The sequence below is a fragment of the Cottoperca gobio genome, chromosome 1 (genome assembly GCF_900634415.1).
Source record: "Cottoperca gobio chromosome 1, fCotGob3.1, whole genome shotgun sequence".
Classification (NCBI taxonomy): Eukaryota; Metazoa; Chordata; class Actinopteri; order Perciformes; family Bovichtidae; genus Cottoperca; species Cottoperca gobio.
In genome coordinates, this window is record NC_041355.1 from 13,261,908 (window position 1) to 13,274,489 (window position 12,582).

The 12,582-nt window shown below is 38.7% G+C and overlaps 1 protein-coding gene across 1 annotated transcript; it reads right to left on the reverse strand.

Moving 5' to 3' along the window:
* Positions 1–1,492: 1,492 nt before the first annotated feature.
* On the reverse strand, positions 1,493–2,951 carry rasd4 (rasd family member 4). Its single transcript, XM_029435482.1, has one exon. The coding sequence runs from the start codon at positions 2,508–2,510 to the stop codon at positions 1,884–1,886; it is 627 nt and encodes a 208-aa protein (XP_029291342.1). The 5' UTR covers positions 2,511–2,951; the 3' UTR covers positions 1,493–1,883.
* Positions 2,952–12,582: the final 9,631 nt, after the last annotated feature.

The window sequence follows — 12,582 nt, forward strand, 5'->3', positions numbered from 1 at the left end:
ATCCAGTATCCACTTCTTTAAGTGTGTTTTAAGATTTTAAAACAGTTTGTGGACATGCTTTCAGTCGATCCAAAAACTCCAGATTGAGGATGGACGGTTAAAAACAGCGGCCATTTTTTTTTTATCATAAAAAAACTGATTGATGCTGCAGTGAAATCTGTCCCTGAATATTTGAAACCAGACACTGAGCCAACATTACAGTAGTGTCAGTGAATGTAATGTGTGTTTTTCATCAACAGGTGGCGGCAGATATCTTATAATACTGTAGGATGCAGACGGTTGAGAAATGTGGAGCTCAAACTTGATTTCAGTCCACTTCACACAATAATTTACTAGCTTGAATCACTTATTTCAATACAACTAATGCAAACAAAATCTACAACACCACCTGGGATAACTTTCCTGCACCTGTAGGCTTATTTTGCCACATTTCAAGACTCCATAGATGAAATGGAGCAGTAGTTGTAAAAGTGAATGTGCGAGGACCCCACCCAAAAATAATCAATATTCACCGTTGTGTAACACATGCACTGCATTGACATGTAGACACTTCTAATCTTTACTGTTATATATTTCATAGTTTTATCTTCCTGTTCTTTATCTTTCCACATGAAAGGACATCAGATCATCTGTTGCCAGGAAAAATCTTTATAGATTTATACCGAAAGTGACAGATGCCCTCAGAGATATCTCCGCACCCCATGAAGACCGCCGCTCTTAAATGCTTTATACAAATTCTAAGTTCTGTTTTGGGTGGTTGAGAATTTTAAATGATTCCAGCTTCAAACGTATGTTAATTTGATCAGATAACAGTCCAAGTGACAGCAGTCCTGCAATACAGTATGTGGCTATGTACTGTTTCATGACCTTGATGTTTGTTATCTATGTTCTATTATTTATTTATTTATATATAATGTCATTTATTGGTGCAACAACAAGATTTCCTTGGAAGAAATGATAATATGATCGATTCATCTTTTATTCTTAATAACTTGCCTCCGTTTACATAATTATTTACTTAAAAGTGAACTTGCCTCTCAGCCATTAATACATCATCTGTACATCTATCAACAATTTCACATTTGTTGTGCTTATATCTTTTATTACACATTCAACTTACATTTGTTAAATAAAGAGCAAAATAATAACATTTGTGAGAATATGCCATGATGAAAAAAAATTCTAATTTATAAAAAAAACATTTTGAATGTTTAAAAAAACAAAACCGAAAAGAAAAGTGCATTGAAAGTTAACATTTGCATTTCACCACATTTTTTAGTAATATTGTCAAGGGAAAATACAAAAAACTGTAAACATTATGTGCTACATACACTACATTATTAAATGAAAGCAGTTTACATGAGACAATTTTTCCACGTACCACAACATACATATATATATATATATATATATATATATATATATATATATATATATATATATATATATATATATATATATATATATATATATATATATATATATATATATATATATATACTTTCTGTTAGCAACAGTCCAAATAGTAGACGTAAGTGAACATTTTAATAAAAGAATCCAGAAGGTTTACATTGATCTAAACACCAGCAGCATGTCACCAAATAAGCAGCAACAACATTACATTGAGTGAATAACTGAATGATTAATGCATTTTCCTTCTTTCCACTTGCAGTCTCTTCAAGTTAAGTCTTCAAACCATTCAGTTTCTTTTCTCCTCAGTTGTGAACTCTGAGGTGTCTTTGCTGCTCCAGATCCTCTTCTCTCAGTCACTTCAGGCTCCCACTGACTGAAGTCCAAGCCTTTTCTCTGACCTGCAGCATTGAGTGCTCTCATCCGTGTGCCCTTCATGAAACAAAACAACACTTCTCCTCCTCCGTCGATCATTACGACAGAATACAGCTGTTGGTCTTGTTCATGGGCGGCCGGAAGTTGGTGTCTTTCGGAAAGGTCTCCCTGCGTCTACGCAGCGCCGGGCTGAGGCGGCAGGGAAGGTTTGCCTGCTGCAGGAGCTCCTTGAACACCTCCACCACGTTGGCGTTCTCCTTTGCCGATGCTTCCAGGTAACTGTTGTTCCAGTCCATCTCCACGGTTGACAGCACGTCCTCATTAGACACCAGACGCTCCTTCTCCCGATCCACCTTGTTCCCCACCACCACGATTGGTGTGTACTTGTCCTCCTTGATCTCCAGAATCTCGTCTCTAAGGGTCTTGACCGCCTCCAGAGACTCCGGGTCGTCCACGGCATACACCAGTGCGAAGGCGTCGCTGTTTTGGATGGAGAGCTTGCGCATGGCCGGGAAGGAGTAGCTGCCACTGGTGTCCAGGATCTCGACTGTGATCTTGACCCCCCCAATGTCATACTCCTTGCTGTGCATCTCCTCCACTGTGCGCCGGTGTTTGGGCTCAAATGTGTCCTGGAGGAAGCGTTGGATCAGGGCTGTCTTTCCCACACCTGCTGCCCCCAGAAATACCAGACGCACCTGGGTCTTCTCCTTCACCTCCAGAGACATGCTGCTTTTTTTTTGGATTCTTTACTTGGTGCCGAAATAAGAGGGGAGGGGAATGTCCCAAAAAACTCTGTTTACTCACTTCCTCTTAGTGGTTACAGCAGCTGCTGTAAAAGTAACACGGCAAGTTTCAACACCCTTTTTAATTGACTTCTGCCTTCCAAAGTAGCATTCCTTGAAAATCTCCCCTTCAGCAGATTCTTGTGAGTCTTCTTCTTGAGCTTTTCTTTCCCACTTGCCAGGTTTGTTGAGCTGCCAGTGGTTCTCTGTAAAAACTCCTCAAAGTTGCTTATTGGTTGCTCCTCTGTGTCTGATCTCACACACATTGCCTTTTATGTCTGTTTTGGTGAGAGAGCTTCCATGCCCTCCTGCAGCTGCAGCCTATCAGCAGAAGGCAGCCTGTTGAAGCGTAACATCCAGGCAACCAATGACAGGCGGCCAATCCAGGAGGAGACAGGAGGTGATATCTGAATAAACGGCAAGCACAGTGTGGAAGGACAGAGATTAAAATCAGAAAATCTTTTTAAATGACTGGTTCTATTTAGATTGTCTTGCTGCAATCATGCTGTTGTGGTTTGATTAGCTCTGTGGTTCCTCTTTATTAGACGTAATTAATCATTCCATAATTAATCAAACCTTTGTTAAACTAAGATATGTCTTCTGATTATTCAATATCTGACATCCTTTTGTATAAATATGTTTGGCATGTCTTTATTATTAGACTGCAGTAAATAATCTGATGGTGTGCTAACTAGAATTAAATATATTTAATTTATATTAATATTTACTATCTGGTTCCCCTTTTGAAGTGCCATGATTGAGAACAACCACCTACAAAGTATGGGTGCTGAAAATGTACATAATGCAGCTGGTCACAGTTGTGGAGAGATGAAAGATGCAATTCTATTTCACTGTGCACAATACAAGACAATTCTAACACAATCATATAATGTTTATCACTTTTGGTAAGGCAAGAAGAGGCACATGTATTTATACAGCACCTGTTTAAGAACAAGGCAATTCCAAGTGCTTTACATAAAACATAACAAGGCATTAAAACAATATATAAAAGAAACAAAGCAATATTGAAATGAACATAACAAGATAAGCTAAAATTGAGTGAATAGAATACATTGAAATATAAATGACAGTGCATTTCAACATACGATTGGTCAGTCACATATTTAATTTAAAGGGCCTACGAAATGATATTTTGTCAGTGTTATTGAGCTTGGTATATGATAGAGGTTGCATATCTATTGTGAAATGTGCCATATATATATATATATATATATATATATATATATATATATATATATATATATATATATATATATATATATATATATATATATATATATATATATATATATATATATATACGTATATATATATATATATATATATATAATAATAATAATAAGAAGTTCTATGAATTATAGTCAAATGCATATACCTGTCTGTGTTCTGTTGCCACACAGTATCTCCGCCAAATCCAGGATCACCATCATCCGCATGTTCGCTCCCGTCTGTGTCTCCATCTTGAATGCTGTGTCTCGAGCTGCTCTGTTTCCACCACGTTAAACTTGCCTGCATGATCTAAATCCACGACACTGGCATCCTCTTCAATAAACTCCTCTTCTTGAAGGTGCAACGAGTCTATTGACGACTCACTGTCACTCGATTCTGTCGAAATATCCGAGCCAGAGTCCGACATCGCCACGTCTGTCGTGCTGTCTGTGTATTCAACTGGTGGACGGTATTCTACTTGTGACGTCAGAACACGGCGTCGGGTGTTTCCGGTAGCGGCAATGTAAACATCGGTGGTCGACATACTAAATCATGATTTATTAAATACTGCAATCATTGTGTCATAAATAACACATAGTTTTACACCACAAATAGCGTCTACTATCATCAGTAGAAATTCATGTTTATCATTTCGTAGGCCCTTTAATGAAATGCAGAGTTATAAGCCGTGATTTAAAGGCTCAAAGTGTAAGATATGCTATAATGTTTAACTTGAAACATTAAAACTATGAACTAACATTATCAACACAATGTGAAGAGGTAACAGTGTTGACGTTTTGTCAAAGACGTCTGTGTGTTGTGTAGCAGAGATATCTACTGATTTCAGCATGCTAGCTGACTAGCGCCGCTCCGTCCAGTCTGTAATACCACTTGTTCCTCTAGAGGTGATAGTGAGTCACTGTAGCTCCAGTCTGCCCTCATACCAGAGGGAGACGAAGTACAGCTGTCTTACTCGGGCAAACTCGGGACAATGTCAACATTACACCCATGATACCTGCACAAACAACGGATGAAACAAAACAAAAAGACAAGTTTCCTCGTCTCTGCCGCCCCAAGCCAATATACAAAACATCAAAACATAACGTTACACAGACCGTACAGCCCCCAGTGCCACAGTAAACACACAGGAAGATCTAAGCACCACAGGAAGATGATAAGATAGCAGTGTTATTTGGACCGACTCTCAGAGTTTCAGCAGTTTGGTCTAACAGACAGACAGAACACTAGAAGAGAGATATATAGCTGTAGAGAATACAATAAATATGACAAACCTATAATATAAACTGGTTAACGTGCTCTAGTTGGCTTTTTTTAATTAACTGATGGTTTTGATTAATTTAGATAGTATGGACCCAGTAGTAGAGGTGAAATACTGCCCCCTGTTTCTTTTGAGCAGGTGGCTCAGAATTACACATTGAACCTTTTAAAAGAACTCGTAGTTTTCTGGGAGTTTGTTCCAGATGTGTGGCGCATAAAAAGTGAATACTCTGTCTCAACAATCTGAAAGTTTTGGATGGATCGATCAGAAATGTAAGTTTCTAAACTAATAATAGCATTTTAAAATGAATTCTTTGACACACATGGATCGGCGGCAAAGATCTAATCGCAGGAGCAAAGTCATTTAGTTACAGAGTTATCTTTTGGTGGCCAATAACCTCCAGTGCATGCAGCAGCATAGATGTCAATACTGTGATAATCAGATTTTCATTTTTCCCCCTCCCAAGTGGTGTGGTGTGTTAATTCTGAATACATTTAAATACGCCTTTGCAGAATGTACCTGTTCTCAAGTTGATGACATTTAAGCTATGCAGATTCTAGGTAGAGCAGCTTATAGATCAGTTATGTCACACATGGCAATGCTCAGCTTGTCCTTGGTGTCCAATTAGATGTGATGCATTGCCTTACTGTTGAATCCTGCCTGCCTCCAGTTAGTCGGAGCCTGACTCGTGATCATCCTACATTTCCCCCGAGACTCCAAAGACTCCAAAGACTGCGACTCTCCCTGCCTTGTTAGGTTAGGCAACAGCGTGGAACCACGATGAGCCCCCTCCCACCAACACAAACTTTTAATATGCACTCATACTCACTACAGGTGCTGTACCTGCTCCTTTTTTTCCATCTGAATCCCGCCCACTTCAAACCAGTGTGCAGACAAAACAGAAAATAAACATAATTTCTCATGTCAAATAACCAAAACTGAAAAAGGTTTGGCAGACAATTGTGTGTTCATGTAGGACCCCATTGTTTACATAAATTAGATCATTGTGAAAATGGATTTTCAAGTACATTTATCTGACAATTCATACTTTTACCTTTTAAAATTCTGTTTTTTACTTATAATTATAATTATTGTGTTGTTGGCATTGAGTGATTAAACATTTATTTTTATATTTGTTGTGATTATCAATCGCATAATATTATTGCCTCGGACTTTGACTTTATTTGAATTGGAGAAACCTGCTAATGCCATCACCCTCACTCTCTTTCTTTCTGAATGTAACATATATTACAGATATTGTTATGAATAAGCCGTAAATCCTGTGGGATCGGTGAGTGCACCTTTTTCTTTTTAATAATTCCAATTAAGTCCTAAGCAATTGTGGCATATACTGCATACCCTGATATCCAACTCGTACATGAGTGCCACAAAAATACCTAAAATAAAAACTTAACCCATACAACGTAAAGAATCAGCACCACCATGTGCCATTATGTTTTGTATTTCTATTTACGGCCATGCTGCCCTCTGGTGATGAATATCAGCAGATGGCATTGCCTGTTGGACTGAAACGGAAGTTCAGCGCTGACGTGTGCTAAGATAAAACACTTGTGCACCATCGCACATTATGAGAATATCATGGCGTACAGTATTTCTTACAGCAACATTTTTATTTTTCATTTACAGGCTGTATTTCTAGCGTTCCATAAATGTTGCTGTTTGATACAGGGATAGCTCTACATACAGTATGTTATCCTCCCACCATTACTCTGCTCTGCCTTGTTTTCTTTACCTGTTCAACAGGTTGCTCTGTCTTCATGACCTGTGTCGTGAAAGTGTTTTACTCAATGTGCCATGGTCGGTGCTTTTTCATGCACATGCAGCCTCGCTCAATCAGTTTCTTTCTTTTAAAATACAACCTCAAGTCTCTCCGATCTGATTTCTTTCACAGAAAGTCGATAATTATTAGCTTTCTCTGTGTCCCTATTTGAAATAGATTTCCTAGTGGCTATGAGGAACGGCCTTGGCTTTGATTATTTGCATCCACACTCCTGTGAGATACGAGTGCACTGCACTGTCACCCTGTCAAGATGATGCCGCTAACATGATGATGTTGAAATGTGACAGGTGCCAAATATAAATGTTGCCCTACGTGTGAATTAACCTTCACATATCGGTTCTTACAAGAAGTGTTGGAGGAGGACTGTTTGACAGTTTTGATGCGAATACAAAGGGAATATTATAATATAATGAAACTAGGGCTGTCACAATATCAGATTTTCACTATACTATTATTGTGGCAAAAATAATCAGCAGTAATATCATTATAGTGAATTATTTTGGCCACAATATCTATAGGAAATTAGAGAAGAAAAACAGAAGGGCACTGTGTTCAGGCCATGGTCATCGTCGCTGATCTGATCAAATAGACAACAAAGCTGTATGGCACAGAGGAATAACATATATCAGGCTTTGGACCCACACACACACACACACACACACACACACACACACACACACACACACACGCACACGAATGTCCTCACTGGTCTGGATGTTAATATAGCCCAGTCGCTGCCCTGTGGCCCACCAGCTGGTGTGCAGGAGTTAATAGCTTGAAGCTTGCACTCTCTGGTCGTCATTGTACAATATTACAGTACCATTTATGTTTTTGTGATTGCCCCAGGCTTTACCTTCTGGGATTGGCAATCTGGTGGCTCTGTAATGCTGAACAAATGTGTCTAGGTGGATGTTTGTATTGGCAAACATTCCCACTAAACTTATTGGTGCTGAGGAGATGTTGAAATTACGGTTTACGCCAACAGTGAAGTCCAGTGTGAATACAATACTGATTTGAAACCTATCTATAACATGGATTAACCAACATCCACCCATGATCATTTCATACTGTGAAACTTTGCACATGGACTCTTCCTGCCTGTCATAAACTGCATCACAGGTTACCAGAGCTAAAGCTACAATTGTACAAGTCATGCATATCATGACGGCCTTCTGTCGCCACTGTAAAGTCTGTGGCTGTGTCACTGTGTTGATATGGTGCTTGGGCATATTCCAAATGGCCTTCTAGTCTGCCAATGTTGGTTCATGGTCTCACCTTGTTGAAGCAAATTGAGTTGTACATGTTCAATAGGTAAGTAAATAGTGAGTAGTAAATGTTAAATGATACCATCTTTATGGTTGTGTTTTGACTTTATGGTTGTACAGCTGGCTTTTGTGCCCCGGCCATTTATTTCACGACTTCCTTAAGTAGAAACTAATCAGTCTATTCTTCCTTTTTTTTTTTGGAAGAGAGACACATCATTTCAAAAGTAAAGTCATAAGTGCAAGTAGTTTAAAAAACAAACCTCTTTTAGGACACGGTAATGAACGTCTTATTGATGGACTGACAGGATGTCTGGCAGGATGTTGTACGTCAACGGTCAAATCACTTGTCTGACTAGACAACCACTATCACTTCCATTGTTTCTTTGTCAGTGCACAGATAGACATGCAGTGATAATGGTTACCAGACACCAGGCCAAGAGTGGGAGAAACATCCCCATCTTGACTTATTCCTGTCAAATACATCCCTGCAAATGATGTGACATTGTTATACTTGGGGGGTTTATACTTTGGCTCGGGTAATCATGGTATTAACTAGACAAATGATAATGCTATGAGATGTGTATGACCCACTTTCCTCTTGTGGATCAACTACAGTATCTGCTCAATAAGCCTGACTTTTAAAGGATAAGTCTGGTAAAAACAATGCATTTATCCTGCTATAAGTATTAAAACCCTGATATAGTTTATTCCTCCATATTCCTCCGTCATATACCTCCAATGTTGTTCAAAATCTACCTAAGATGCGTCAGTGAGCTGCTCTGTTCCACTGGGTGACATGTTCCTTCATCGTGGCGAACATGGTTCCTCTGGTTTATTTTGAGTCAATCCCACATAAACCTTCCTGCTGTCGTAAATACTCTCTCGAGCACCAAATATGTATCAATTGTCCCAAACTAATGCACTATTTACTCCTGTTTGAGTAACTGACAATGCCCAGCTGTTTTTAATGAAATTACTTCACCTTTTTAAGAATAGAAATGTACATTTGTGACATTTGTCTACCATCAGCGGCTCATTAGCGGCCTGCTAAATTGTCCAAGTCCAACACCATTCATGTTTGTCTCTTCTGCCTTTTCTGTCCTCATGTGACTCAATCAAATTAATTCAAGCTACGCTAAATAAAATAGTTTTAAAGAACACTGGAAAAGAAGGCTCTTTATATTCATCATGTGTACTGCAGGCTGCACTGATTCTCTTTCTGTGTATTTATAGGACTCCATTTTTTTTCACCGCATGTGATTCAGGGCAGCGAAGCACAATATCACCTCGGCAGTCATTTTCAATGCACTCCGACTATTGCTCTCCTCATTTCAAAATCTCAAACAGATGAGGGTTGTTTCCTGAGGCCATGCACACTTCTTCAGCCTCAGTTGCTCTGTTAGATATTTCGGACATTAAAACGTTGGGCTAAAATTGCTTTCTCTCCGGCGTGCATCTGTCATGTTTTGTGGCATGCAAATCTCTACAATCTACGCTTCAATGGGCATTCGTGGAAAACATGACATGTTCAACATGTTTTTAGAGTATTACCCCTTAGGCATTACAAACGATGCTTATTCAAAAATATAGCAATTTACAAATATGACAAAATCCCAAGTCATTTTCAGAGCATTTTGAAGGTCAGAAAGGTTCACAACACAGTCATTAAAAAATCTGCAGAAGCCGTGCAAATATACTAATGGTGCCATAATTAATTGGACCTTCTTGTTTGCAACTCAGCAGAAGGGTAAAGGAGGCTGACAACACATCACCAGGGAGTATTATTAGACTAACATGCATGCAAATAAGTCAGCTGCCTCTCCACATTACACACATCTCTTGGGTATAATAACCAAACCATCCAAACATCCAAATATTAATGTGCCTGAATTAAGTGTTGGATGTGATCTGTGTGTGTTGGATGTACAGTAAGCCTCCGTGCCTGCACTGGAGGCTCCTGACTCATACGCATTATGTTAATATCTGGTTTTCACAGGATACAACTTTAGAATACTGATTCCCAGTGAAACATACTCATGTAATGCATATATGTAGATCATGGTGAAAGATGGGAGTCCTGACAACAAAAAAAAAAAAAAAAAAGGGAAATGATGCGTGCAAGCAGTTGTTGAATTATTCAAACTCTCTATATGAGAATTAAGAGTGAGGATTGTCAAAGCAACTGAACTTTTTGCGTGACACTAACTGGAGTAGTAATATCTTATAATTTAAAACGACTCATTAGTCGAGTGAGTAAGGGCTAATTAATGTGTCAGTGATGAGAAACATTTCTTAAGCGAGTAAGTCATTGTATTGCCTGGCAGGGCAAATGGGGTTTTAAAGGACTTAAAATAGATCACGGCAATATATCTGCATATGTTCATAACTAAACAAATTTCCTCCACAAAAGTAAGAAATATATTGCACATTTGTGGTAAAACATTCCTTTAATGATGTTCTTAAAAATAATAATGAACCTTTTTTTTCACTTTATTCACCCAGAAAGTTTGAATTATTTCGTACTTTAGTCCTGTTACTACTGAGAGCTTTCTGTGAAATTAAACCGTATAGATTTTCAGTAAAACGACACTCATTATCATTCACACCACATTAGCATATTTCATTAATAGCTTAAATCGTGGGCTCATCTTCACACTCTCATCGTCACACTTAAAATGTGGAAACACTGAATGGAGAGTCAACACGACGTAAACGAGCGAAACCACTCGAGCAGGCAGCTCAACCCCATGACTCACTTCCAAAAGTGTGAACTAATGTATCCTGCTCTATAACCAATCTGTTGGTTGAGCAGTGACTCGGTGCTGAGAAGTGTCCCGGTACGAGACAGGCAGAGAAAACGTGTGGTTTCCTAGATCGAGCTGAAAAAATGTCTTTGCCAGTCATTGGGCATTATAAAAGCTGTGTGCTCAAATGCAATATTAAATTGTTAAAAGAGAATTCCATCGATTTTTCACATCAAAGTCTGTTTACATGTCTTGCGGACCAATACAGCAGATGCTAAACAAATAGTTGGATAAAACTTTTTGTTGCTCCAGAGCAGTGGTCTTCACTATTTTTTTTACGTGAGAGCCACATTGATAGGACAAAGTCAATAGGTCACTTTTACCGCAAAGTATGAAAAGCTACATAAAAATAAAAAGCCTGTCTGTTTATTAATCTGTCATCTCACCCAGAACATACAATATGCAATGCAGCCAACCAATACATTCAATAAAAACAGGATTACCTTAATACTGGGATGATGTTGTCAAACTCTGCAAACAATATTTCAGCTGAAGCCAATAAACAGTGTTTCACAATGTTTGAGTCCATGCGATCTCAAAAGATGCCTCAGTTAATCGTTCAGCTGTATTAGTTGTCCTGTGTACGAGCCTTTGTTGTCCAGAAACAGAAGAAGAAGAAAGCTGCTCTATTTTTTTTTACTAATTTCACTTCCAGGTGCTTAAATTTCGTTGAATTTTGGATGTTTAGAAACGCGGCTCCAGATGACTTCTCTTGAAACCAGAGCGGGTCTGTTTGCACATTAAGCACGAAGGGTTCAACTCGTGGAGGACAAATACAAATTCCTCTGTCCACTTGTCTTGAAATGTCCTATGCTCGTCTTGTACTGGCTCGTACCTTTCTTTTTTAACGGGAGCAGCTGTTGTCTGTCCACAAACCACATCTCCAGCATCTTCCTCTCGACTCTGCTGTGGTTTGATGCTCCAAAGACAAATCTTAATTTTCCTCGTTTGTCACGCTTTGTTTCTGTCCACCTGGTGTGCAACTCTTTAATAAGAAATCGATCCATTTTACGTTTGTAGAAACTCGCGCTAACTAGCATTTAATGGTGAAACGAGTCGACCCGGAGCCAAGCTAACGCGAGTATGAAGTGCCAGGTTGGTCGTAGTATCCTCCAATTTAAATGTTCAAATTTAGCAATATAAATATTTTTTTAGCAAATGTCCATATTCATAAGCATGCTTATGTTAACATATTTTTAATGCGCTTAAGTTTATTTATTTATATACTAGCCCACCATGTATCTACCCGTCCAAGAGCACATTCACCATTGTAGTGCTGATAGACCGCCAAAACTGGAAACTCCGCAGTGAGTCAGTGTAGTGCCGAGCAAGTTTAAATATCTAGTTTCTAGTCTATATTTGCATCTTTTATCAATTATTTGTATTATTTGTAGGCTAATAGAGCAGACACTTTCAGTGTTTTAATGGGTTATATGTAATAGCCCTGCTTGTTTTTATGAAATATCTGTATTGACTCCATAATCATATCTATCACCCCTTTATTTAGCCCACTACCACGCGAGCCACCAATTAAAACTTGGCGAGCCGCGCAATGAGTAACACTGCTCCAGAGGGAACTGTGTGAAGTCTGAAAAAATCATGTGGTTGTAAAGTTAGAAATAAGTTGGCTTACAAG

Bases quoted from the DNA above. Each gene is read 5' to 3' on its own strand.
- rasd4 (XM_029435482.1), bottom strand. From the start codon at position 2,510: ATGTCTCTGGAGGTGAAGGAGAAGACCCAGGTGCGTCTGGTATTTCTG.